Source organism: Tetrahymena thermophila (assembly GCF_000189635.1).
Source record: "Tetrahymena thermophila SB210 genomic scaffold scf_8254797, whole genome shotgun sequence".
NCBI classification, from domain to species: Eukaryota; Ciliophora; class Oligohymenophorea; order Hymenostomatida; family Tetrahymenidae; genus Tetrahymena; species Tetrahymena thermophila.
The window spans coordinates 25,411-51,661 of record NW_002476553.1 but is presented as its reverse complement, the minus strand read 5'-3'; the positions used below and the strand labels follow the sequence as shown (position 1 = coordinate 51,661).

The 26,251-nt window shown below is 20.1% G+C and overlaps 7 protein-coding genes across 7 annotated transcripts in view; 1 reads left to right on the top strand and 6 right to left on the bottom strand. All coding sequences in view use genetic code 6, as the record gives it.

Annotated features, from left to right (window-relative positions):
* TTHERM_001202220 (hypothetical protein) overlaps positions 1–259 on the bottom strand; it is a gene marked incomplete at both ends in the record, with an annotated part of 435 nt that extends 176 nt beyond the window's left edge. Inside the window, one exon of the mRNA XM_012795842.1 lies at positions 1–259. This exon is cut by the window's left edge and continues 176 nt beyond it. Coding sequence (XP_012651296.1) covers positions 1–259 — 259 coding nt within the window.
* Positions 260–2,816: 2,557 nt separating this feature from the next.
* TTHERM_01202210 (H-type lectin domain protein) lies at positions 2,817–4,171 on the bottom strand (the record flags this gene model as incomplete). Its single annotated transcript, XM_001008903.3, has 4 exons — positions 2,817–2,843; positions 2,914–3,210; positions 3,269–3,477; positions 3,583–4,171. 4 exons carry the CDS (start codon positions 4,169–4,171, stop codon positions 2,817–2,819), a joined length of 1,122 nt encoding a protein of 373 aa, XP_001008903.3.
* Positions 4,172–7,674: 3,503 nt separating this feature from the next.
* Positions 7,675–8,373, bottom strand: TTHERM_001202195 (hypothetical protein; the record flags this gene model as incomplete). Its single annotated transcript, XM_012795841.1, has 1 exon — positions 7,675–8,373. One exon carries the CDS (start codon positions 8,371–8,373, stop codon positions 7,675–7,677), a length of 699 nt encoding a protein of 232 aa, XP_012651295.1.
* A 5,012-nt stretch (positions 8,374–13,385) lies between these two features.
* Positions 13,386–14,279, bottom strand: TTHERM_001202193 (hypothetical protein; the record flags this gene model as incomplete). The annotated part of the gene is made up of 3 exons (XM_012795840.1): positions 13,386–13,993; positions 14,076–14,195; positions 14,246–14,279. 3 exons carry the CDS (start codon positions 14,277–14,279, stop codon positions 13,386–13,388), a joined length of 762 nt encoding a protein of 253 aa, XP_012651294.1.
* Positions 14,280–15,724: 1,445 nt separating this feature from the next.
* TTHERM_001202191 (hypothetical protein) lies at positions 15,725–16,308 on the top strand (the record flags this gene model as incomplete). The annotated part of the gene is made up of 4 exons (XM_012795839.1): positions 15,725–15,775; positions 15,864–15,966; positions 16,067–16,078; positions 16,280–16,308. 4 exons carry the CDS (start codon positions 15,725–15,727, stop codon positions 16,306–16,308), a joined length of 195 nt encoding a protein of 64 aa, XP_012651293.1.
* A 3,821-nt stretch (positions 16,309–20,129) lies between these two features.
* On the bottom strand, positions 20,130–20,776 carry TTHERM_01202190 (extracellular matrix-like protein, putative; the record flags this gene model as incomplete). Its single annotated transcript, XM_001008901.1, has 2 exons — positions 20,130–20,164; positions 20,227–20,776. 2 exons carry the CDS (start codon positions 20,774–20,776, stop codon positions 20,130–20,132), a joined length of 585 nt encoding a protein of 194 aa, XP_001008901.1.
* A 4,764-nt stretch (positions 20,777–25,540) lies between these two features.
* TTHERM_01202180 (extracellular matrix-like protein, putative) lies at positions 25,541–26,251 on the bottom strand (the record flags this gene model as incomplete). The annotated part of the gene is made up of 1 exon (XM_001008900.1): positions 25,541–26,251. One exon carries the CDS (start codon positions 26,249–26,251, stop codon positions 25,541–25,543), a length of 711 nt encoding a protein of 236 aa, XP_001008900.1.

Below are 26,251 nucleotides of genomic sequence, written 5' to 3'. Positions count from 1 at the left end.
ATGAGCTTTCTTGTATTTATATACATTTGATAGTTTCTTCACAAGTTTAAGAGTCCATATTTTAGTAAAAAGTTGGTGAGCATTCTTATTAACACTATTTTAGTTTTGGTGGACCTTAAATAAAATTTATTAAAAATGGGCAAACATTATTCATTAGTACGCACTAATTAGTATTCAAATCAAGTTCCATATTTTGATCGCACTAAAAGCAATTTTAATTTGCATCACATTTTGTGCATCCGTAAACTTTACATTTCATACATTAATAGTTTTCACTCAAAAACTCATCATCTAAGCATTTTTTAATGCATGTAGAACTATTGATTTAGCTTTTAAACAGATTCTGTTAACAACTAATACATGAATTTTCATTTATGTTAAAACAAGTTAAGCAGTTTTCAGAGCAATTAAGGCAAGACTAAGTAATAACAGAGTAAATTTAGTTAGTTAAGCATTATCTAAAACAAAAAACCCTAATAGTAGATATCAAAATGAAACTAATTAATAAAAAACTCATAAACTTAAAAACTATAAAGCTATTCCTTTTCTTTTAAATAATTTCTTAATTTTTGAATATTAATAATTTTTAAATTTTACTAATTATTATTATCTCTAATCTTTAGTTCTTATACATAAAATCAAAAAATTACAATTCAATAAAGGAACACATATGATAAGATGGTGTAGATTTAAAAGAAAATTGCAATTAAATATTATTTTGAGTTATAATAATTATTATTTAAAAGTAAGAAGTAGAAAATTGACCAAATTTAAATTGTAATATTAATATTTACTTTTTCTATTTTAATTATTTTTATTTTATTAAATTTAAATAAATAATTAAGATTTTTGCTAATTTAAGCAATAAAAGTATTCAAAATTTTGATGTGAAAATAAAAAAGTTTATAATCATAAATGAAAGTAAAATTTATGGTTAAATAATAAAAAATGTTTTGTCTTTTAGTTTAATTTTAATATATCTTTATAATTAAAAGATATTAATTTATATCTACTGTCACAGAAATTGTATGTAATATTTAAAATTCCATTTTAAAAACTAAAATATTTTTTTTAAATCAATAAACAGAGATAAATAAAGCAAAAAATATTTTAAATCAATTAATTTGCTCTTATATCAATTTGAGTTTTTCTAGATAGACATTTCTAGATGAGGCGGAACGCTACTTAATTTATTTGAATTATTCAAAATAAGATCATGAGATAATTCTGATTTATCTGCATTATTTTTCTTGCTTTTTTTACAATATTATTTGATGATTAATAAAATTTATATTATTTAAAATATAGGACCTATCAATATTGCAAGTACCATAAAAATCATAATTACTAATGATTATATAACTATATAATCTGGATATACCTACAGATTATTTTCTAAAGAATCAATTTAAGCACACAACACACTAAATAAAATTAATATGATAACCCAAATTATCTATTCAATAATAAATTAAATGTTAATTATATTTCTATAAAATGGCCTCAAGTAAATTGTTATTAATAACTCAATAAATTATACGATAATTAGAGTAATGATAGATTTTTAACTACTTTCTCTAAATATTATAATTATTATTGGAAATATTAAGCACTCAACTATAGTAAAAATTAGCATATACAATCTTGCCAAACAAGATTCTAAAATCGTTCCATTAGTTAAATTTATCATTAATATGTTAATAATACTTTATTTATAATGATCTATTTTATTTATCTTTGTTAAATATAAAGAAGCTGTTTATAAACTAATTATCAAGCCAACAGTGATCAAACAGCAAATTATAAAGATATAAGTAAATATACCTTACGTTGTTTACTAAATATTTAATTATATGATTTAGATAACTGAGCTGTAGCAGAAAACTAAAATAAGCAACTGTAAAAATTAAATTTATAGTGAAGAAAATAATTTATCATATACTAAAAGAATATGCTTTTTTATTTTAGTACGTGTTAGTAGAAATACAAATATTTGAAAAATTGCTAAACAGCAAGCAATGAAAAAGACTGCTCCACTATTTTTAATAATACTACTAGAAAGATTATTATATGCAAATTTATAGTCTATGGTCTGATTGTAATATTTGCTTTCAATCAAAAAATAATTTTAGAAAATATTAGCGATTTCCAATCTTGAAGTTATACCATTTTCTAAGTTAAAAATTATGAAAAAATATAAATATTTTTGTATTGATATTAAAAATTTCGCCTACTGTAAAACTCTCAGAAATATTTATTTTATATAATAAATTTTAAATTTATTATAAAAATAGAAACTAATAAATCTATAATTTAATATTAATGTTTTTTTTAGGGTTGATAAAGAGAGATATTACAGTATTTGCTATTTAATTTTTTTAATTTTTTAGATTAAGAAATGAATTAAATAAATAATACTTGAAAGAGCTTTCATGAAGTCATACAAAAAATTAGGATGGTCTATATTAACTAATTGCATGTAAAATATTTTTTGAATTGTGAGCATTTAAGACAAAAGAGAAGAACCTGAATTAGTTAGACCTTATATTATTACATAAGTAAAGGATATTCCTATTTAAGCTGAGTTAATATTTCCAGCAGCACTTTTAATAGCTTGTTTGGTAGATTCGGAAAATAAGGATACTTCTTTTATTTCACATTTATCTGTTTAATTATTGTAAAACTATGAGTTATCAGAACATAGACATTAATTTTATTATAGTTTAAATGATGGATAACAACTTAAACAATCTTTTTCAGTTGTTCCTTAACAAGTTTAACAGTTTTTGTAACAATTTTTACAAACTTTACTTTGATCACAAAACGTGTTAGCTGGTTAAAATCTGAAGCATTATTTTTAATAAAAATAAGGATATTTTTAGGTACAACTTAAACATTACAATTCCTAATTACAGTTTAAGCATTATTCAGGACAAGCCATACATTGCTTTTAGAAAAGGTAATAAGATTTTTAACAAGATAAACAATTCTAAGAAGTTTTACCATCACATATTTAGCAAGATTTATCACATTATAAGCAATAGTTTAAGTTTCTTTCTATAGGATCAAAAACTTATCCTTTATAGTATCCAAAATTTGGGCAATTTTAAGTACAGGTTCTCTAATCATCTAAAAAGTATGTTCCATTTTTGTTGCAATTTAATTATGCAAATACTAATATCTAACTTTATGCTGCTATTATTTCAGTATCTTTCCAAGTATTATATTAAAATTTAATAGTATCTGTCTATAAGACAGAATCATATACAATTTATTTCTCTTTTAGGCTCAGTCTAAATACTTAATCTAAAGTCATTTCAAATCCTGTGAATCCATAAAAAATTCCTGCAATCTTATCAATTAATATATTGTATTAAGGAGTTATGATTTCTTGATTACCTTTATCGCTTAAAATTGGATTAGTTGAATACGGTGGATTTATTGATTATTCAATATATGTTTGTATACTGTAATAACCTTTATTTTTTTATTAATAAATTTCGATATAGTTATAATGAATTGCATTTATTTTATTTTGACTGTTAAGATCTCTGGTTTTAAATATAATATCAAAGGTATTACTTTAATAATTGATTTCTGAAATAATACTTAAATAAGCATTTTTTGTTTATTAAACAGATTTATCTATTCCAATAATATAAACCGAAATACTCACATTCCATATATCAAAATCTAAATCACTTCTTTAATAATTAAATGATTATTTTGCATAGACCCACTATGAATCTTAATTGTAAATTTAATTTGAAAATTAAAAAGTCCCTTTTTTAACATAAGCATCTTTGATGTTAATAGCCAAATATTGTATATTTAATCCATATAATTCTTAATTTTGGGATTTTTATACAGTTGCATTAAATGATAGTAGGTTAATTTAAAGTAAATTTACTTAAAAATTGATATTTTATAAACTGTTAGCCCATAAATCTAAGTGATTGATACTAATTAGAACTTAAGGTATTTCAGAGAACACTATTTCGAATGTTTGATTTATAATAGCTTACTGTTATTCTTCATTTTATAAAGCAGTGTCAGGATATAAAACTGGCTATAGCTTATTTATTTCAACTTCAGGAATTTTTATGTAGTTATGAGATAAAATTAATTTTAAAATCACTAAGAAAAATGAAATTTTTATAAGAATACTCATTTAGATGTTATTTATATATTAAAGTTAATAATTATAAATTTTAGAAGTATGCTTTTTATTTATAAATATTGAAAACTAAAGGATATATTTAGATTACAGTGATTATTTATTAGGCAGAATTAATTTTATTGATTAGTCTTAAAAATTTACATTTTTCAAAAATAAAAAATTAATTGTGAGTAATATAACAAAATTAAAAAATAAAATTTATAATTTATATTTTATTATTATCGAATTTTAAATACACATCAGAATACTATTCTAAAGTTTCTAGAAAACCATAACATTAAAGATCTAAATTATACTTAATATTAAATGAGAGTAATAATATATGCAAAAAAGAATAAAAATAAATTTAAAATAAAATATTAGTTTCAATCCAAATTGAATGATCAATGTTTAATTAATAACTATAATTTTTAGCCATGATTATTTAATTAATTAGAGAAGTTGTTTACCACAAATTTTTTTGTATTTAGTAAACAAAATAAAGTTAAGCATAAGAGCTCTTTGTTAATTTGTAAGCATAAAACACAATTCCCATAAAAAATTTTTTATAAATTTAGAGTACAAAAATGAATCTTTTACTTAAAAAATGAAAGATCTAGCTCAAACCAATATTTTAAATTAATATAAAAACATATATTTATATGAATGAAATATATTTATAATAATTCTAATTTTATATATTTTCCACAAGAATTTTACTATTTATTACACAATTTCCAAAATATTTAGATTTTAATTAAAATAGGGGCATTTTTAGATCAGTTTGAAAAATCTTCTTCTTGCCAAAAATTAGGTAGTGAAAAAATTTACTTTTTGTATTTTTTTAAAAACTTTTTGAAATTTAAAACTTTTTCAAAAAAAAAATGAAAGAATAAAACTAGGTTTAAATAATCAAGTACTCCAAATACGATAATAATTTAGGTGAAATAAGAACGATCAAATGTCAATTATATATAAAATCATTTGTCAAAAAAATTAGATATGTGCAAGTACTGCTTTGCAAAAATTGTTACAAAAATAATATGTGTTGAATCGATATTATGTATCCTATTTATCTATCTTCAAGCATATTGATTTACTATTTTTATAACAAAATAAAATAAATTGCAAATAACTTCAAATTACATTTTTATTTTTACTTAAAATGAGTTATCAAAACATTAAATTATGTATGAAGTTTAAATCTTATTTTGGAATTAAAAGAGAAAATAAATATAGTGATAATCTAAATCAAAGTATTTTAATTTTCTATTAAAAAATTATTTGTATATCCAATAATTGATAAAAAACGAGTTGATTTTAGAATCTACTTATAATAGATAGTAATCAATGATTGTATTTTCATAAACAAACAACACTTTTAAGTTTTAAATCCCATAACAACTAATTCGCTTCCTGCAGTACACCCATTTTAATCTCTAATTTTTATAATATTCTATTCCATTTAATAAATATAAATCATAATAATCTGCTAAATTCTAAAAGATTAATAAACTAATTATTTTTCATTGTCTACTAAAGCAAAATAAATAGCAGCCATTTGCAAAAATTAAATTGTACTTTTGATTAGTAGGAAGAAGAAGAAAATAGATCAAATTTAGAAAATAATTCACTTTTTATATTTAGTTTTTCTGAATTAAAATAAATTATTATTTTAGTAAGAAGTATAAAATTGACTAAATTTAAATCAAAATATTTACATTTGCTTTTTAAATTTATTTATTTTTTTTTATTTAACATAAATTAAATAGTTTTTTCTAATTTTATGTAATAAAAGGATTCAAAAATTTTGTGTGAAAATTATAAAAGTTTATAAAAAATAAATGTAAGTATTATTTATGGTTCAATATAATAAGAAGTGTTTAATATTTTTTTTATATATCCTTACAATTAAAAGATTTACATTTTATATCTATAGACATAAAAATTAAATTTAGTAATTAAAATTTCCATTCTAAAAACTAAAATATTTTTTAAAAATCAATAAATAAATAATAATAGTAAAATAAAAATATTTTTTAAATAAAATTTATTTTTTCTTTATCATTTCAAGTTTTTCTAGATAGACATTTCTAGAAGAGGTGGGGCGCTATTTAATTCAATTGAATTATTCATTATAACATCATGAGATAAATCTGATTTATTTTCTACATTATCCTTCTTGTTTTTTTTACAATATTATTTAATGATTAATAAAATTTATATTATTTAAAATATAGGACCTATCAATATTGCAAGTACCATAAAAAGCATAATTACTAATGATTATATAACTATATAATCTGGATATTCCTATATATTATTTTCTAAAGAATCAATTTAAGAACATAATATACCAAATAAAATGAATGTGATACCCCAAACTATCTATTCAAAAATAAATTAAATGTTGATTATATTACTATAAAATGGCCTCAAATAAATTGTTATTAACACCTCAATAAATTATACGATAATTAGACAAATAGTAGATTTTTTATTACTATCTCTAAATACAACTACTATAATTGGAAATATTAAGCATTCAATTATTGTAAAAATCAGCATATAAATTCTTGCCAAACAAGATTCTAAAATCGTTCCATTAGTTAAATTTATCATTAATATGTTAATTATGCTTTATTTACTCTGATCTATTTTATTTATCTTTGTTAAATATAAAGATGCTGCTTATAAACTAATTATCAAGCTAACTAAGACCAAACAGCAAATTATAAAGATATAAGTAAATATACCTTACATTGTTTATTAAATATTTAATTATATGACTTAGATAACTGAGCTATAGCAGAAAACTAAAATAAGTATTTATAAAAATTAAATTTATAGTGAAGAAAATAATTTATCATATACTAAAAGAATATGCTTTTTTATTTTAGTACATGTTAGTAGAAATACAAATATTTGAAAAATTGCTAAACAGCAAGCAATGAAAAATGCTGCTCCACTATTTTTAATAATACTACTAGAAAGATTATTATATGCAAATTTATAGTCTAAGGTCTGATTGTAATATTAACTATCTATATAAAAATAATTTTAGAAAATATTAGCGATTTCCAATCTTGAAGTTATACCATTTTCTAAATTAAATATTGTATAAAAAAAATAAATATTTTTGTATTGATATTAAAAAATTGAATCGAATTTCATTATAAAAAATTATAACTCTCAGAAATATTTAAAATAGAAATATTATTTTATAAAATAATCAATAATAAATACTTTAAAAACTTAAGTAGCAATCTAAAAAATTTTTTATCTAAGTTGATAGGAGGTTATAAAAATTTATTGAAAAAAAATATATTTAAAAAATAAAGGCATTTTGTGATAATAAATAGCATGTGTTTAATAAATAATCTTAAAATTAAATATTGATGTTTTTTTTAGGGTTGAAGATGAGAGATTTTTGCTATTAAATTTTTTTAATGTTTTCGATTAAGAAGTGAAATAAATTAATTAAAGCAATAATATAGTAATACTTGAAAGAGCTTTCATGAAATTATACAAAAAATTAGGATTGCCTATGTTAACTAATTGCATGTAAAATATTTTTTGAATTGTGAGCATCTAAGATAAAAGAGAAGAGCCTGAATTAGTTAAGCCTTATGTTATTACAAAAGTGAACGAAATTCCTATTTAAGCTGAGTTAATATTTCCAGCAGCACTTTAAATAGTTTGTTTAGTAGATTAGGAAAATAAGGATACATCTTTAAATTCACATTTATCTGTTTAATTATTGTAAAATTATGAGTTATCAGAACAAAAGCATTCATTTTATTATAGTTTAAATGATGGATAACAACTTAAACAATCTTTTTCAGTTGTTCCTTAACAAGTTTAACAGTTCTTGTAACAATTTTTGCAAACTTTACTTTGATCACAAAACGTGTTAGCTGGTTATAACTTGAAGCATTAGTTCTCATAAAAATAAGGATATTTTTAGGTACAACTTAAACATTACATTTTCTAATTACAGTTTAAGCACTATTAAGGGCAAGCCAAACATTATTTTTAGAAAAGGTAATAAGAATTTTAACAAGATAAACAATTTTAAGAAGTTTTACCATCACATGTTTAACAAGATTTATCACATTATAAACAATAGTTTAAATTTCCTTCTATTGGATCAAAAACTTGCCCATTATAGTATCCAACATTTGGGCAATTTTAAGTACAAGTTCTCTATTCATCTAAAAAGTATGTTCCATTATTGTTGCAATTTATTTATGAAAATATTAATATCTAACTTTATGCTGCTATTATTTAAGTATTGTCCCAAGTTTTATATTAAAATTTAAAAGTATTTATTTGTTAGACAGAATCATATCCAATTTATGGCTCTATAATTTTAAGTCTAAGTGTGTAAATTTAACTCACTTCAAATCCTGTGAATCCATAAAAAATACCTGCAATATTGTCAATTTATATATCGTATTAAGGTGTTATGATATTACCTTAGTTGCTTAAAATTGGATTAGTTGAATAAGGTGGATTTATAGATTATTCAATATGATTTTGAAAACTATAATAACTATTGTTTTTTTGTTAATAAATTTCGATATAGTTATAATGAATTGCATTTATTTTATTTTGGCTGTTAAGATCTCTGGTTTTAAATATAATATCAAAGGTATTTCTTTAATAATTTATTTCTGAAATAATACTTAAATAAGCATTATTTGTTTATTAAACAGATTTATCTATTCCAATAATATAAACTGAAATACTTACATTCCATATATTAAAATCTAAATTGCTTCTTTAGTAATTAAATGATTATTTTGCATATACCCACTATGAATCTTAATTGTAAATTTAATTTGAAAAGTAAAAAGTCCCATTTTATACATAAGCATCTTTATTATTAATAGCTAAATATTGTATAGATAATCCATATAATTGTTAATTTCCATATTTTTATACAGAAACACTAAATGAGAGTAAGTTAATTTAAAGCAAATTTACTTAAAAATTGATATTTTATAGACTGCTAGTTTATAAATCTAAGTAATTGATACTAATTAGAACTTAAGGTATTTCAGAAAATACTATCTAAAATGTTTGATTTATAATATTTTACTAATATCCGTCATTTATTAAAGAAGTAGAAGAAAATAAAACTGGTTATAGCTAATTTATCTCAACTTCATGTATTTTTATGTAGCTAAGAGACTAAATTATTTTTAAAATAACTAAGAAAAATGAAATATTTATAAAAATACTCATTTATAATTTTTTTGTATTTATATTTTAAAATTAATAATTATAAAATTCCGAAGTATCCTTAATCTATAAATATTGAAAACTAAAGGATTTAGATTACAGTAATATTTACTTATTAAACCAAAATTAATTTAAAAAATTTGCATTTTTCAAAAATAAAAAAATAAATTGTAAGGAAAATAACTAATTTTAGTTTTCATAAATTAGAATTTTAAATTCACATCAGAATAATATCCTAAAGTTTTGAGTAAACCATAACATTTAAAATCTAAATTATACTTAATATTAAATGAGAGTAATACATTATGCAAAAAAAAAAAAAATTAAGTTAAGATATTAGTTTCAATCCAATTTGAATGATCAATATTTAATTAATAACTATAGTTTTTAGCCATTATTATTTAATTAATTACAGAAGTTGTTTACCACAAACTTTTTTTGAATTAAATAAACAAAATATAGTTAAGCATAATAGCTCTTTATCAATTTGTAAGCATAAAATATAATTCCTATAAAAAAGATTTATAAATATAGTTTGCAGAAAGGAATATTTTTCTTGAAAAGAAAAAGATCAAGCTCAAATCAATATTTTAAATTAATGTAAGAAATAAGATATATTTAATTTAATGAAATAAATTAATAATTCAATTGTATATTTTTTTCTCAATAATATTACTATTTATTGCACAACTACAAAACTATTTAGATTTTAATTAACTAAACAATAAAAGAATAAATAATCTAAAAACTAAATTTACAATAAGGAAATCAGTTTGAAAAATCTTCTTCTTGCCAAAAATTAGGTAACGAAAAAATTTACTTAGAGGGTTGCATTTTTTGTATTTTGTTAAAAATTTTTCAAATTTAAAATCTTCAAAAACTTGAAATTTATCTACTTAGTAATATCTCAAATTATTATCCCTTTAATTTAAATATATGATAGAATTAAGTAAATCTTAAAAATTAAGCTAAATTAAATTAATACAAATATTTCTAAGATTATTCTGTTTAGCACATAATAATTACTCAGTCTGATGAAACATTGAATTTTGAAATCATAAAAATATATTAATAACCATAAGAAAAAGTTGTTTTATAATCACTTCTTTCCTTAAATTGATAAAAGTTAAAATTTCCTAAATCTAATTATGAATTGATCAATATTTAGTATTTCTATTGATCTAGCCTCAAGCATACTGACTTTACATTTTTAAAATAAATAAATTATAACTCTCATCTAATAAACATAAATCATTATAATTTGCTAAATTCTAGGACTTATAAACTAATTATTTCCAATTTTTATCTAGTAAAGAAAAATAGCAGCCATTTGCTAAAAATAAATATTACTATTGATTAACCTATTATATTTCTAATAATACTTTTTTAAAAGAAAATGATGATAAATCTTGAATTTATATGCATTTGGCAGTCTCTTCATAAATTTAAGCATCCATTCTTTCATTCTTTTGTTAAAAGTAGGTGAACATTCTTACATAAACTATTTTAGATTTGGTGGACTTTAAACAAAATATATAAAAAATAGGCAAAGATTGTTCATTAGTACTCTCTAATTAGCATTCAAATAAATTTCCAAATAATAAAAATTGTAATATGCATAATATTTTGTGCATCCATAAACTTTACATTTCACACATTAATTGCTTTAATTCAAAAACTCATCATCTAAGTATTTTTTTATTTAAGTAGAACTTTTGATTGAGCTTTTAAATAGATTCTGTTAACAAATAATACATAAATATTAAATTATAATTAGGATTGCTAATATCTCAAATTTATAGCTCTTATAGATAATATCAAATAATTATAATTCAATAAAGAAAAGCATTTTCTAAGTTGTGTAGATTAAAAAAGAAAATTGCTATTAAAAATATTAAGAAATAGAAAATAAATAAAGTTTAAAAAATAATTCTTTATATTAAATTTTTTAATATTATACAAAATGCTTAGTCTTTTAATTTAGTATTTTATATATAATATATCCTTTTAGTTAAAAGATTTATATCTTTAACTATCTACAGACACAAAAATTACTAAAGTAAATAACATTAATCGAAATTTAATCCTCATTTTTATTTAAATAAAATTCAAATTAGCAATTTAATTTTGAAACATTAAAAAAACTCAAATATTTTATTTGTCTTTTTATTGATTTGAGTTTTTCTAGATAGACATTTCTAAAAGAGGTGGAGCACTATTTTATTCATTTGAACTATTAAAAATAGAATCATGATATAAATCAGATTTATATTCTGTATTTTTATTCTTGTTTTTTTTACAATATTATTTAATGATATTTACAAATTATATTATTTAAAATAAAGGACCTATCAATATTGCAAGTACCATAAAAAGCATAATTACTAATGATTATATAACTATATAATCTGGATATTCCTAGATATTATTTTCAAAAGAATCAATTTAAGAACACAATACACTAAATAAAATGAATGTGATGCCCCAAACTATCTATTCAAAAATAAATTAGATGTTGATTATATTTCTATAAAATGGCCTTAAATAAATTGTTATAAATAGCTCAACAAATTATACGATAATTAGAGAAAAAGTAGATTTTTTATTACTATCTCTAAAAACTACTACTAAAATTGGAAATATTATGCACTCAATTATTGTAAAAATCAGCATATACATCCTTGCCAAGCAAGATTCTAAAATAGTTCCATTAGTTTAATTTATCATTAATATGTTAATAATATTTTATTTACTAAGATCTATTTTCTTTATCTTGGTTAAATATAAAAAAGCTGCTTATAAACTAATTATCAAGCTAACAGAGGCCAAACAGCATATAATAAATAAATAAGTAAATAAGCCTTATGTTGTTTACTAAATATCTAATTATATGATCTAGATAACTGAGCTATAGGAGAAAACTAAAATAAGTAACAGTAAAAATTAAATTTATAGTGAAGAAAATAATTTATCATATACTAAAAGAATATGCTTTTTTATTTTAGTACATGTTAGTAGAAATAATATTATCTGAAAAATCGCTAAACAGCAAGCTATGAAAAAGACTGCTCCACTATTTTTAATAATACTACTAGAAAGATTATTATATGCAAATTTATAGTCTAAGGTCTAATTATAATATTAGCTTTCTATTTAAAAATAATTTTAGAAAATATTAGCAATCTAGTAACTTGAAGTTATACCATTTTCTAAATTAAATATTGTATAAAAAAAAATAAATATTTTGATTGATATTAAAAAAGTAAATCGAATGTCTCTTTTAAAAATTATATCTGCTGTATAACTCTCAGAAAGATTTAAAACAAATCATTAAAAATTAACTATGAATTCTAAAAAAAAATTCTGTATTTGGAAATTAATACTAAAATTTAATAAATCTGTTGAAGATGAGAGATATTACAGTTTTTGTTATTAAATTTTTTTAATGTTTTAGATTAAGAAATGAATTAATTAAATAATATTATGATACTTGAAAGAGCTTTCATGAAATCATACAAAAAATTAGGATGGCCTAAGTTAACTAATTGCATGTAAAATATTTTTTGAATTGTGAGCATCTAAGATAAAAGAGAAGAGCCTGAATTAGTTAAACCTTATATTATCACATAAGTAAATGACATTCCTATTTAAGCTGAGTTCATATTTTCAGCAACTTTTTAAATAGATTATTATGTAGATTCGGAAAATAAGGAAACTATTTTTATTTCACATCTATCTGTTAAATTGTTGTAAAACTCTGAGTTATCAATACATAAGCATTCATTTTAATGTAGCTTAAATGATGGATAACAACTTAAACAATCTTTTTCAGTTGTTCCTTAACAAGTTTAACAGTTTTTGTAACAATTTTTACAAATTTTACTTTAATCACAAAAAGTATTAGCTGGTTATAACTTGAAACATTAGTTATTATTATAATATGGAAATTATTAGGTACAACTTAAACAATCTTTTTCAGTCATTCCTTAACAAGTTTAACAATTTTTGTAACAATTTTTACAAATTTTACTTTAATCACAAAAAGTATTAGCTGGTTATAACTTGAAACATTAGCTCTCATAATAATATGGAAATTATTAGGTACAACTTAAACAATCTTTTTCAGTTATTCCTTAACAAGTTTAACAGTTTTTGTAACAATTTTTACAAATTTTACTTTAATCACAAAAAGTGTTAGCTGGTTATAATTTGAAACATTAGTTATCATAATAATATGGAAATTTTTAGGTACAACTTAAACATTACAATTCCTAATTACAGTTTAAGCATTATTCAGGACAAGCCATACATTGCTTTTAGAAAAGGTAATAAGAATTTTAACAAGATAAACAATTTTAAGAGGTTTTACCATCACATGTTTAGCAAGATTTATCACATTGCAAGCAATAGTTTAAGTTTCCTTGTATAGGATCTAAAACTTGTCCATTATAGTATCCAACATTTGGGCAATTTTAAGTACAAGTTCTCTAATCATCTAAAAAATAAGTACCATTTGTGTTGCAATTTATTTATGCAAATACTAATATCTAACTTTATACTGCTAATATTTCACTATTTGCCCAAGTACTATATTAAAATTAAAAAATAATTGTTTGATTGTATCCGATTAATGCGTTTATAATTTTAAGTCTAAATATATAATTTAAACTCGCTTCAAATCCTGTGAATCCAAAAAAAATACCTGTCATGGTATCAATTTATATTTTGTATTAAGGTATTGTGATTGGTTCTCTTGATAAAATTGGTTAAGTTTAATAAGGTGGATTTGCTGTTTATTCAATATATGTTTGTATACTACTATAACTATTACTTTTTTACTAATAAATTTCGATGTAGTTATAATGAATTGCATTTATTTTATTTTGAATGTTAAGATCTCGGGTTTTAAATATGATATCAAAGTTATTATTTTAATAATTTATTTCTGAAATAATACTTAAATAAGCATTATTTGTTTATAAAACAGATTTATCTATTCCAATAATATAAACTGAAATGCTGACATTCCATGTATTAAAATCTAAATTGTTTCTTTAATAATTAAATGATTATTTTGCATAGACCCACTATGAATCTTAATTATAAATTTAATTTGAAAAGTAAAAAGTCCCATTTTTAATATAAACATCGTTATTATTAATAGCTAAATACTAAATAATTAATCCATATATTAATTATTTTCCATATTTTTGCACTGTTAAATTAAATGAGAATTAGTTAATTTAGAGTAAATTTATTTAAAAATTTATATTTTATAGACCATCACCCTATAAATCTAACCAACAGGTACTAATTAGAACTTAAGGTATTTCAGAGAACACATTTTAAAATGTTTGATTAATAATAACTTACTAATCTCCGTCATTATTTAAGTTGGAAGGAGTAAAAATCGGCTATAGCATATTTATTTCAACTTAAGGCATTTTTATGTAGCTAAGAGATTTTATTAATTTTAAAATCATTAAGAAAAATATAATATTTTTTAAGATACTCATTTAGGTATTTTGTATTTTTAAATGAATAGTTAATAATTATAAATTTTAGAAGTATGTTTTATATTTATAAATATTGAAAAAATAAATGAATTAGATTACAGAGAGCACTGCTTATCAAATCAAAATTAATTTTATTCATTAAATTTAAAGAGTTTACATTTTTTTTAAAGTAAAAAATTAATTGTAAGTAAAACAATAAAATTAAAAAATAAAATTTATAATTTTATATTTTCTAAATATAGACTGTAAAATGAATCTCAAAATAATATTCTAAAATTACTAAAAAACCATAACTTTAAGCATATGAGTTATACTTAAACGAGAGTAATAAAATAAGCAAAAAGTAAAAAAAAGAAATTAGAGTTAAATTATTAGTTTCAATACAATTACAATGATCAATATTTAATAAAATATAATTTTTGTAGTTATTACTTAGTCAACTAGAGAAGTTTTTTACCATAAATTTTTTTGAATTTACTTTTGAAAATATAGATAGTTAAGCATATGAGCTCTTTATTGATTGGTAATAGAAGACAAAATTCCTATAAAAATTATTTATAAATATATTGTGCAAAGATGAATTGTTTTCTTAAAAAATAATAGATCTAGTTCAAATCAATGTTTTCAATTAAAATATGAAGAAAGATATTTTTAAAATAAATGAAATAAACTATAAATTCAATTGTAAAAGTTTTCCACAAGAATTTTACTATTTATTATAAATTTTCCAAAAATATTTAGATTTTGATTAACTAAACAATCAAAGAATAAACAAATAAATAATTTAATAAGAGAATTTACAATGGGGGCATTTTTAGATCAGTTTGAAAAAGCTTCCTCCTTCAAAAATTAGGTAAATTATACTATATTTTTTGTTTTTTTTTGAGTGATCTAAAAAATGCCCACCTCAATTTTAAATAATCTCTATATTAAAAAGAAAGAACATGTTAGAAAAGAAAGAAATGAATAGTTTATATAAACGTGAAAGCATCTAATAATCATCATTATAAGAGAAATACAAAGAAAAGATAGAGCTTATTACAAGTAATTAAATCTGTATTTTGTATTAATTAATTTAGTAGAAATGCAAAAGAATTAAATATTATGTAAATAGATTTTTATTAAATCATTACATAATATTTAGATTTTGTTAGGTGTAATATAAAAATATAAGGTAAAAATCAAATTGAATACTAAAAATAAAATAAATATTTACATATCATAAATAAACCCTATATTTTGCAACTATTTTTAAATTTGTGTAACATGCTATAATGATAAAATATAGATTCTTTCTCTTGATATTTAAATCAATCAAAATATTATAGAAAAATAATTAATAATTTAAATGATTTAGCATAGCTTGTAGTCCTAAAATAATATTGATTAAAAAATTTCTATTACATATTGTATATAAAGTGTACGATAACAATAATTTACATTTTATGGAAATTTTAACTGATTTTGTTTAGTAAAGTAAATACCCTAAAAAATATGGTAAAATTTATTAGATACATAATACATATATATATATATATATATATATATATGAATTATTATTTTAAAATGAAGTGGATATTAATTACCTTTATTTCACATAAATTCTTTAAAAACAGATTAGAAACAATAACATAGAAATATTTTATAAATTTAATTAATATGTTTATTCTTGATATGATGTAAACTAATTGATATTCAATTACTTTTGCCTAAAAGCATATTAAATTCTTTGGTTTATAATCTTTAATCATAATTTGTGTTCATAATGTATTGACTTATAGAGCTTTCTAAAAAGTTAAATTTACTTTAAGGTCATTTATTTTCTTAACTATCTATTGTATCTTAATCATTAGATATTTATTTAGTCAGAATATTTGATTTAGGTGTTCTTGAATAATAAGACCATCTATCTCTCATATTTTTAAAAGAATCTACTTTTTTTAAGTTATCCTTATAAAATTATTCATTCATAACTTATAGAATAAATCTATCAGTTTATTATGGAGTTTATACTTGTTATTAAGGTGAGATATTAGACTATTTTTTTAGGTATTTTAAGTATTAAAGAGCTATTGAAAAGATTCTTAGCTATAAAAATTATATCCTTATAAAAATGTAATAAGAACTTTTATTCTTCTTTATGCAATCTTTAGTTTTATGAGAGATCTTATCTTATTTGAGTTCTAAACATAAACATTTTCTAATAATTATGGATATCTATTTTTTAAATCGAATATTAATCTTTAAACCTTATTTCTTTTTTGCTTATCACTTGATAGTGTAATAACAAACATTTGTAAAACTAACTAGAAAATGAATTAAAATTTTGGAACAACCAAAACCAAAATAATTAAGGTTTAAATAATTAATTTTGGATTCAATTCAGCTGAAATTATTGAAATTAAATTTAGTCATAAAGCGCATAGAATTGATGATTTTTAAGTTAGATTTTAAAACTATCATTTATAAAAGGTTTATATGAATCTTAAATTAAATTTATTAAAAATGGGTTTAAATTATTCATTAATTCCATTAATTAGTATCATAATCAAGTTCCTTTTTTTGATCACACTATTAACAATTTTATATCACATAAATATATCCAGAAATTTTACATTTCGTGCATTATTAGTTTTCATTCAAGAACCCATTACTTAAGTATTTTTTAATACAAGTAGAACTATTGATTGAATTTTTAAATAGATTCTATTAACAACAAATTCATGAATATTCATTTGTAATTAAGGTAACATTAAATAATAATTAAATATTATTTAAGTATTATACACAAAAAAAAAGCATGGTAAAACGAAACAAATTTATAAAATATCATCAATTTAAATGGGTTTAAGCTATTTCTTTTTTTCAAAATAATTAATTAATTTCTGAATACAACTAATTTTTAAATTATACGAATAGCAAATATCTCTAACCTCTAGCTCTATAAAATCAAATAATTACAATTCAATAAAGAAATATATATGCTAAGAAGGTATAGGTTTAAAAGAAAATTATTCTTTAAAATAATAAGTAGTAGAAAATAGTCAAATTAAAAAAATAAATCTATTATTTAAATTAATTTTTTCTATTTTCATTTTTTTTATTAAATTAAAATTATTTATAATATTTTACTAATTTAAGCAATAAAGTACTTAAAAATTAGATATGAAAATAAAAAAGTATAAAAAAAATAGATGAAAGCGTAATTTATGGTTTAATATTATAAAAAATGTTTAGTCTTTTTAGTTTAGGTTTTTGTATATTTCCTATTAATAAAAGAATTAAAATTTTTATCTACAAACACAAAAATTATATTTATAAATTAAAATTTTTGGAAACTTAATCCTCATTTTTATTTAAATCAAACTCAAATAGTATTATTATTTTAAAATAATTAATTAAATTTTTTAGATAGAAAGTATTTTACAATATTTTTTTTAAAAAAATATATTTTCATTAAAAAAACTCAAATATTTTATTTTTTCTTTTATCGATTTGAGTATTTCCAGATAGACATTTCTAAAAGAGGTGGAGCACTATTTAATACATTTTAATAACTCAAAATAGCATCATGGTATTATAAATCTGTTTTAAATTCTGTATTATTATTCTTGTTTCTTTTACAATATTATTTGATGATAATTATAATTTATATTATTTAAAAGATAGGACCTATCAATATTGCAACTACCATAAAAAGCATAACTACTAATGATAATATAACTATATAATCTGGATATTCCTAGAAATTATTTTCAAAAGAATCAATTTAAGAGCACAATACACTAAATAAAATGAATGTGATACCCCAAACTATCTATTCAAAAATAAATTAAATGTTGATTATATTTCTATAAAATGGCCTCAAATAAATTGTTATAAATAACTCAATAAATTATAAGATAATTAGAGAAAACATAGATTTTTTATAACTATCTCTAAATGCAATTACTAAAATTGGTAATATTGTGCACTCAATTATTGTAAAAATGAGCATATACATTCTTGCCAAACAAGATTCTAAAATGGTATCATTAGTTAAATTTATCATTAATATGCAAATAATACTTTATTTACTCTGATCTATTTTCTTTATCTTTGTTAAATATAAAGAAGCTGCTTATATACTTATTATGAAGCTAACAGAGATCAAACAGCAAACTATAAAGATATAAGTAGATAAGCCTTATATCGTTTACTAAATATTTAATTATATGATTTAGATAACTGAACTATAACAGAAAACTAAAATAAGTAATTATAAAAATTAAATTAATAGTGAAGAAAATACTTTATCATATACTATAAGGATATGCTTTTTTATTTTAGTACGTGTTAGTAGAAATACAAATATCTGAAAAATCACTAAACAGCAAGCTATGAAAAATACTGCTCCAGTATTTTTAATAATGCTACTAGAAAGATTATTTTATGCAAATTTAAAGCCTAAGGTCTAATTGTAATATTAACTTCCTATCTAAAAACAATTTTAGAAAATATTAGCAAATTCCTATGTTGAAGTTATACCATTTCCTAAATGATATTTCATTAAAAAAAATAAATATTTTTTCATTGATACTAAAAAATTAAATCGAATTTCAACTTTAAAAACTACATCTACTGTATAACTCTCAGAAAAATAATCTATTTTTATATCAAATAAGTAATTTTTTTTTAATTTAAAAAATAATGGTAAAATTAAAAAAAAAATTTTTTTTAGGGTCTAAAGTGATAGATATTACAGTATTTGCTATTCAATTTTTAATAGTTTAAATTAAGAAATGAATTAAAGCAATAATATAATAATACTTGAAAGAGTCTTTATGAATTCAAATAAAAAATTAGGATGGTCTATATTAACTATTTGAATGTAAAATATTTTTTGAATTGTGAGCATCTAAGATAAAAGAGAAGAGCCTGAATTAGTTAAAGCTTATGTTATTACAAAAGTAAATGACATTCCTATTTAAGCTGAGTTGATATTTTCAGCACTACTTTAAATAGATTATTATGTAGATTCGGAAAATAAGGATACTTTTTTTATTTCACATCTATCTGTTAAATTGTTGTAAAACTATGAGTTATCAATACATAAACATTCATTATAACATAGCTAAAATGATGGATAACAACTTAAACAATCTTTTTCAGTTGTTCCTTAACAAGTTTAACAGTTTTTATAACAATTTTTACAAATTTTACTTTGATCACAAAACGTTTTAGCTGGTTATAACTTGAAACACTAGTTATCATAAAAATATGGAAATTTTTAGGTGCAACTTAAACATTATAAATTCTAATTACAGTTTAGGCATTATTCGGGACAAGCCATACATTGCTTTTAGAAAAAGTAATAAGAATTTTAACAAGATAAACAATTTTAAGAAGTTTTACCATCACATGTTTAGCAAGATTTATCACATTACAAACAATAGTTTAAGTTTCCTTCTATAGGATCAATAACTTATCCATTATAGTATCCAATACTTGGGCAATTTTAAGTACATGTTCTTTAATCATCTATAAAATAAGTACCATTTTTGTTGCAGTTTATTTATGCAAATACTAATATCTGACTTTATGCTGCTAATACTAAAGTATCGTCCCAAGTTTCATATTATAATTGAATAGTATTTGTCTGTTAACCAGAATCAAACGCAATTTATTTCGCAAAAAGGTTAATTCTGTATACTTAACCATTTATAGTCATTTCAAATCCTGTGAATCCATAAAAAATACCTGCAATCTTATCAATTTATATATTGTATTTAGGTGTTATGATATTACCTGAGTTGCTTAAAATTGGATTTGTGGAATAAGGTTGATTTGCGGTTTTTTCAATATATGTTTGCATACCGTAATAAATATTGCTTTTTTGCTAATAAATTTCTATATAGTTATAATGAATTGCATTTATTTTATTTTGACTGTTAAGATCTCTGGTTTTAAAAATAATATCAAATTTATTACTTTAATAATTTATTTCTGAAACAATACTTAAATAAGCATTATTTGTTTATTAAACAGATTTATCAATTCCAATTATATAAACTGAGATACTCACATTCCATATATTAAAATCCAAATTGTTTCTTTAGTAATTAAATGATTATTTTGCATAGACCCACTATGAATCTTGATTGTAAATTTAATTTGAAAAGTAAAAAGTCCCATTTTATACATAAGCATCTTAATTATTAATAGCTAAATATTGTATATATAATCCATACATTTGTTAATTTCCATATTTTTACACAGTTGCATTAAATGAGAGTAAGTTAATTTAGAGTAAATTTATTTTAAAATTGATATTTGGCAGACTCTTTAGATCTAAGTGTTTGATACTAATTAGAACTTATGGTATTTTAGAGAATGCTATTTAAAATGTTTGATTAAAAATATTTTACTAGTAATCAAAATTTAATAAAGCAGCGTTAGGAGATAATACAGGCTTTAGCTCATTTATTTCCACTTCAGGAATTTTTATGTAACTAAGAGAATAAATTAATTTTAAAATCATTAAGAAAAATGAAATATTTAAAAGAATACTCATATAGATTGTTTTTTAAAAATTTTTTATAAATTTAATAATTATAAATTTTAAGTGTGCTTTATATTTATAAATATTGAAAATTAAGGGATATAGATTACAGTGATAATTATTTATTAAGCCAAAATTAATTTTATTCATTAATCTTATAAAATTTACATTTTTCAAAAATAAAAAAATTAATTGTATGTAGAATAACTAAATTTAAAAAATAAAATTAATAATTTTATATTTTAAAAATATAACATTTTAAATACATATAAGAATAATATTGTAAAGTTTCTAGAAAACCATAATGTTAAAGGTCTAAGTTATACTTAATATTAATTGAGAGTAACAAATTATGCAAAAAAGAAAAAAAAGAAATTTACATTAAAATATTAGTTTCAATACGATTTGAATGATCAATATTTATTTAATAACTACAATTCTAAGCCATTATTATTAGTTAATTAAAGAAGTTATTTACCACAAAATTTATTTAAATTTACTAAACAAAATAAAGTAAGCATACTATCTCTTTATTAGTTGGAATTAGGATAAAAGGTCATACTTATAAAAATTTCATAAATATTATATGCAAACAAGAATAATTTTCTTAAAAAAATAAAAATATCTATCTCAAAAGAAATTTTTAAATTAATATATGAAAGAAGATACATTTTCCACAAGAATTTTACAATTTATTACAAATTTTCTAAAATATTTAGATTTGATTAACCATACAATCAAGGAATAAATAATCTTATAAAAGAATTTAAAAGGGGTAATTTTTATATCACTTTGAAAAAGTTTCATCTTGCCAAAAATTAGATAAATATTTTTCTTAAAAAAATAAATGGGTGTCCAACTCTTTTTTCCAGCCCTGTATGTCAAATTAATCCTTTAAATTATTTATTCAGACAAATCATTTAAAACTAAAATTGATAAATTATTATCCTGTTAATTTAGATATATGATTCGATTAAGTAAAACTAAAAATTTAGCTAAATCAAATTGATACAAAAATTATTCTATCTAGTATCAAAGCTGATTAGGTTTGATGGAATATTGATTTTTGAAATCATAAAATATCTTAATAACCATAAGAAAAGCTTTTATAATAATCACTGCTTTACTTAAATTTATAAAAGTTAAAATTTTCTAAATCTTATTATGAGTGAATATTTTGTCTTTCTTCAAGCATACTTACTTTATATTTTTATAATAAAATAAAACAATTTATAACTCTCATCTAATAAAAATAAATCATTATAATTTACAATTATAAAGTATTTATAAACTAACTATTTTCTAATTTTTGTCTACTAAAGCAAAATAGTATCCATTTGCTAAAAATAAATATTACTATTGATTAACTGATTATACTTCTATTAATATTTGGTCAAAAGAAAATGATGATCTTTGTTGAATTTATATGAGTTTGGCAGTCTCTTCACAAGTTTAAGCAACCATGCTTTCGTTATAAGTTTGTGATCATTCTTACTTATACTATCTTAGCATTGGTAGACCTTAAATAAAATATATTAAAGTTGGACTGATATTGTTCATTAGTACTCATTAATTAGCATTCAAATAAATCTCAATATTTTGATTACACTAATAAAGTTATAATTTGCATCACATTTTGTATTTCACATTAATAGCTTTAATTCAAATACTCATCGTCTAAGCATTTTTTAATGTAAGTAGAACTATTGGTTGAATTTTTAAATAGATTCTGTTAGCAACTAATGCATAATTATTCATTTATAATTAAGGCAAGACTATATAGTAATAGAATAAATTTATTTAGTTAAAGATTATCTACAAAAAAAAAATTATTGTAGTGATTGTTAAAATGAAACAAATTAATAAAAAACTCTTCACTTTAAATGTGATAAAGCTATTTCTTTTTTTCAAAATAATTAGCTAATATCTCAAATATATAACTCTTACATAATATCAAATAATTACTATTTAATTAAGAAATGCATATACTAAGTTGTGTAGATTTAAGAGAAATTTGTTATTAAAAATATTAAAAAGTAGAAAAAATCAAATTAAAAAAAATAATTCTATTATTTGTATTTATTTTTCTAATATTATCGAATAAAAATATTCAAATTAAATATTAAAATAAAAAAAATTTACAATAAATAAATGGAAGTATAATTTTTGTTTTAATAATATAAATTTTATGTATATCCTTTTAAATAAAAGATTTATATTTGTACCTACCTACCTACAGACACAAAAATTACATGAAGTAACTAACATTTTTGGAAATTTAATCCTCATTTTTTATTTAAACCTAACTCAAATTGAATTATTATTTTTAAAATTATTAATTAATTTATATAGAAAATGTAATTTAACAATTTAATTTGAGAAAAAAAAAGATTTTCATTAAAAAAATTCAAATATTTTATTTTTTCTTATATCGATTTGAATTTTTCTAGATAGACATTTCTAAAAGATGGGGAGCACTATTTTATTCATTTTAATTACTCAAAATATCTTCATGAAATAAATCTGATTTATATTCTGTATTATTATTCTTGCTTTTTTTACAATATTATTTGATGGTTATTATAATTTATATTATTTAAAAGATAGGACTTATCAATATTGCAAGTACCATAAAAAGCATAATCACTAATGATAATATAACTATATAATCTGGATATTCCTAGAGATTATTTTCAAAAGAATCAATTTAAGAACATAATACACTAAATAAAATGAATGTGATACCCCAAACTATCTATTCAATAATAAATTAAATGTTGATTATATTACTATAAAATGGCCTCAAATAAATTGTTATAAATAACTCAATAAATTATAAGATAATTAGAGAAAACGTAGATTTTTTATTACTATCTCTAAATAATACTACTATAATTGGAAATATAATGCACTCAATTATAGTAAAAATTAGCATATACATTCTTGTAAAACAAGATTCTAAAATTGTTCCATTAGTTAAATTTATCATCAGAATACTAATAATACTTTACTTACTCTGATCTATTTTATTTATCTTTGTTAAATATAAAGAAGCTGCTTATAAACTTATTATCAAGCTAAAAGAGGCCAAACAGCATATAATAAAGATATAAGTAAATAAGCCTTATGTTGTTTACTAAATATTTAATTATATGATTTATATAACTGAGCTATAGCAGAAGACTAAAATAAGCAACTGTAAAAATTAAATTTATTATAAAGAAAATAATTTATCGTATACTTAAAGAATATGCTTTTTTATTCCAGTACGTGCTAGTAGATTTACAAATATCTGAAAAATTACTAAACAACAAGCTATGAAGAATACTGCTCCACTATTTTTAATAATACTGCTAGAAAGATTATTATATGCAAATTTATAGTCTAAGGTCTAATTGTAATATTAACTCTCCATTTAAAAACAATTTTAGAATATGTTAGCAATTTCGTAATTTGAAGTTATACCATTTTCTAAATTAAATATTGTATAAAAAAAATAAATACTTTTTGAATAGATATTTAAAAATTTAATCGAATTTTTTTTCTATAAATTACATCTACTGCATAACTCTCAGAAAAATTTTTAAAAAATTAATAAAATTAACTATGTTAACAAATAAAGCTAAAATTAAATTTAAATATTTGTTTAGGGTAGAAAATGAGAGATATTACAGTTTTCTATTAAAATTTTAATTTATTTTAGATTAAGAGATGAATTAAAACAATAATATAGTAATACTTGAAAGAGTTTTCATGAAGCCATACAAAAAATTAGGATGGTCTATATTAACTAATAGCAAGTAAAATATTTTTTGAATTGTGAGCATCTAAGATAAAAGAGAAGAGCCTGAATTAGTTAAAACTTACGTTATTACAAAAGCAAATGAAATTCCTTTCTAAGCTGAGTTGATATTTTCAGCGCTACTTTAAATAGATTGTTATGTAGATTCGGAAAATAAGGTTACTTTTTTTATTTCACATTTATCTGTTAAATCATTGTAAAACTCTTAATTATTAATACATAAGCATTAATTTTCATGAAGTTTAAATAATGGGTAACAACTTAAACAATCTTTTTCAGTTGTTCCTTAACAAGTTTAACAGTTTTTATAACAAATTTTTACAAACTTTATTTTAATCACAAAAAGTGTTAGCTGGTTATTACTTGAAACATTAGTTATCATAATAATATGGAAATTTTTAGGTACAACTTAAACATTATAATTCCTAATTACAGTTTAAGCATTATTCAGGACAAGCCATACATTATTTTTAGAAAAGATAATAAGAATTTTAACAAGATAAACAATTTTAAGAAGTTTTACCATCACATGTTTAGCAAGATTTATCACATTACAAACAATAGTTTAAGTTTCCTTCTATAGGATCAATAACTTATCCATTATAGTATCCAATACTTGGGCAATTTTAAGTGCAGGCTCTCTAATCATCTAAAAAATAAGTACCATTTTTGTTGCAATTTATTTATGCAAATATTAATATTTAACTTTATGCTGCAATTATTTAAGTATCTTCCCAAGTTTAATATTAAAATTTAAAAGTATTTGTCTATTAGATAGAATCATATCCAATTTATTCCTCTTTAATTCTAAGTCTAAATATGTACTTTAAACTCACTTCAAATCCAGTAAATCCATAAAAAATACCTGCAATCTTATCAATTTTTATATTGTATTAAGATGTTGTGATTGCTTGACTATTTTAATTGCTTAAAATTGGATTATTTTAATTTTGTTGATTTATTGTTTATTCAATATATGTTTACAT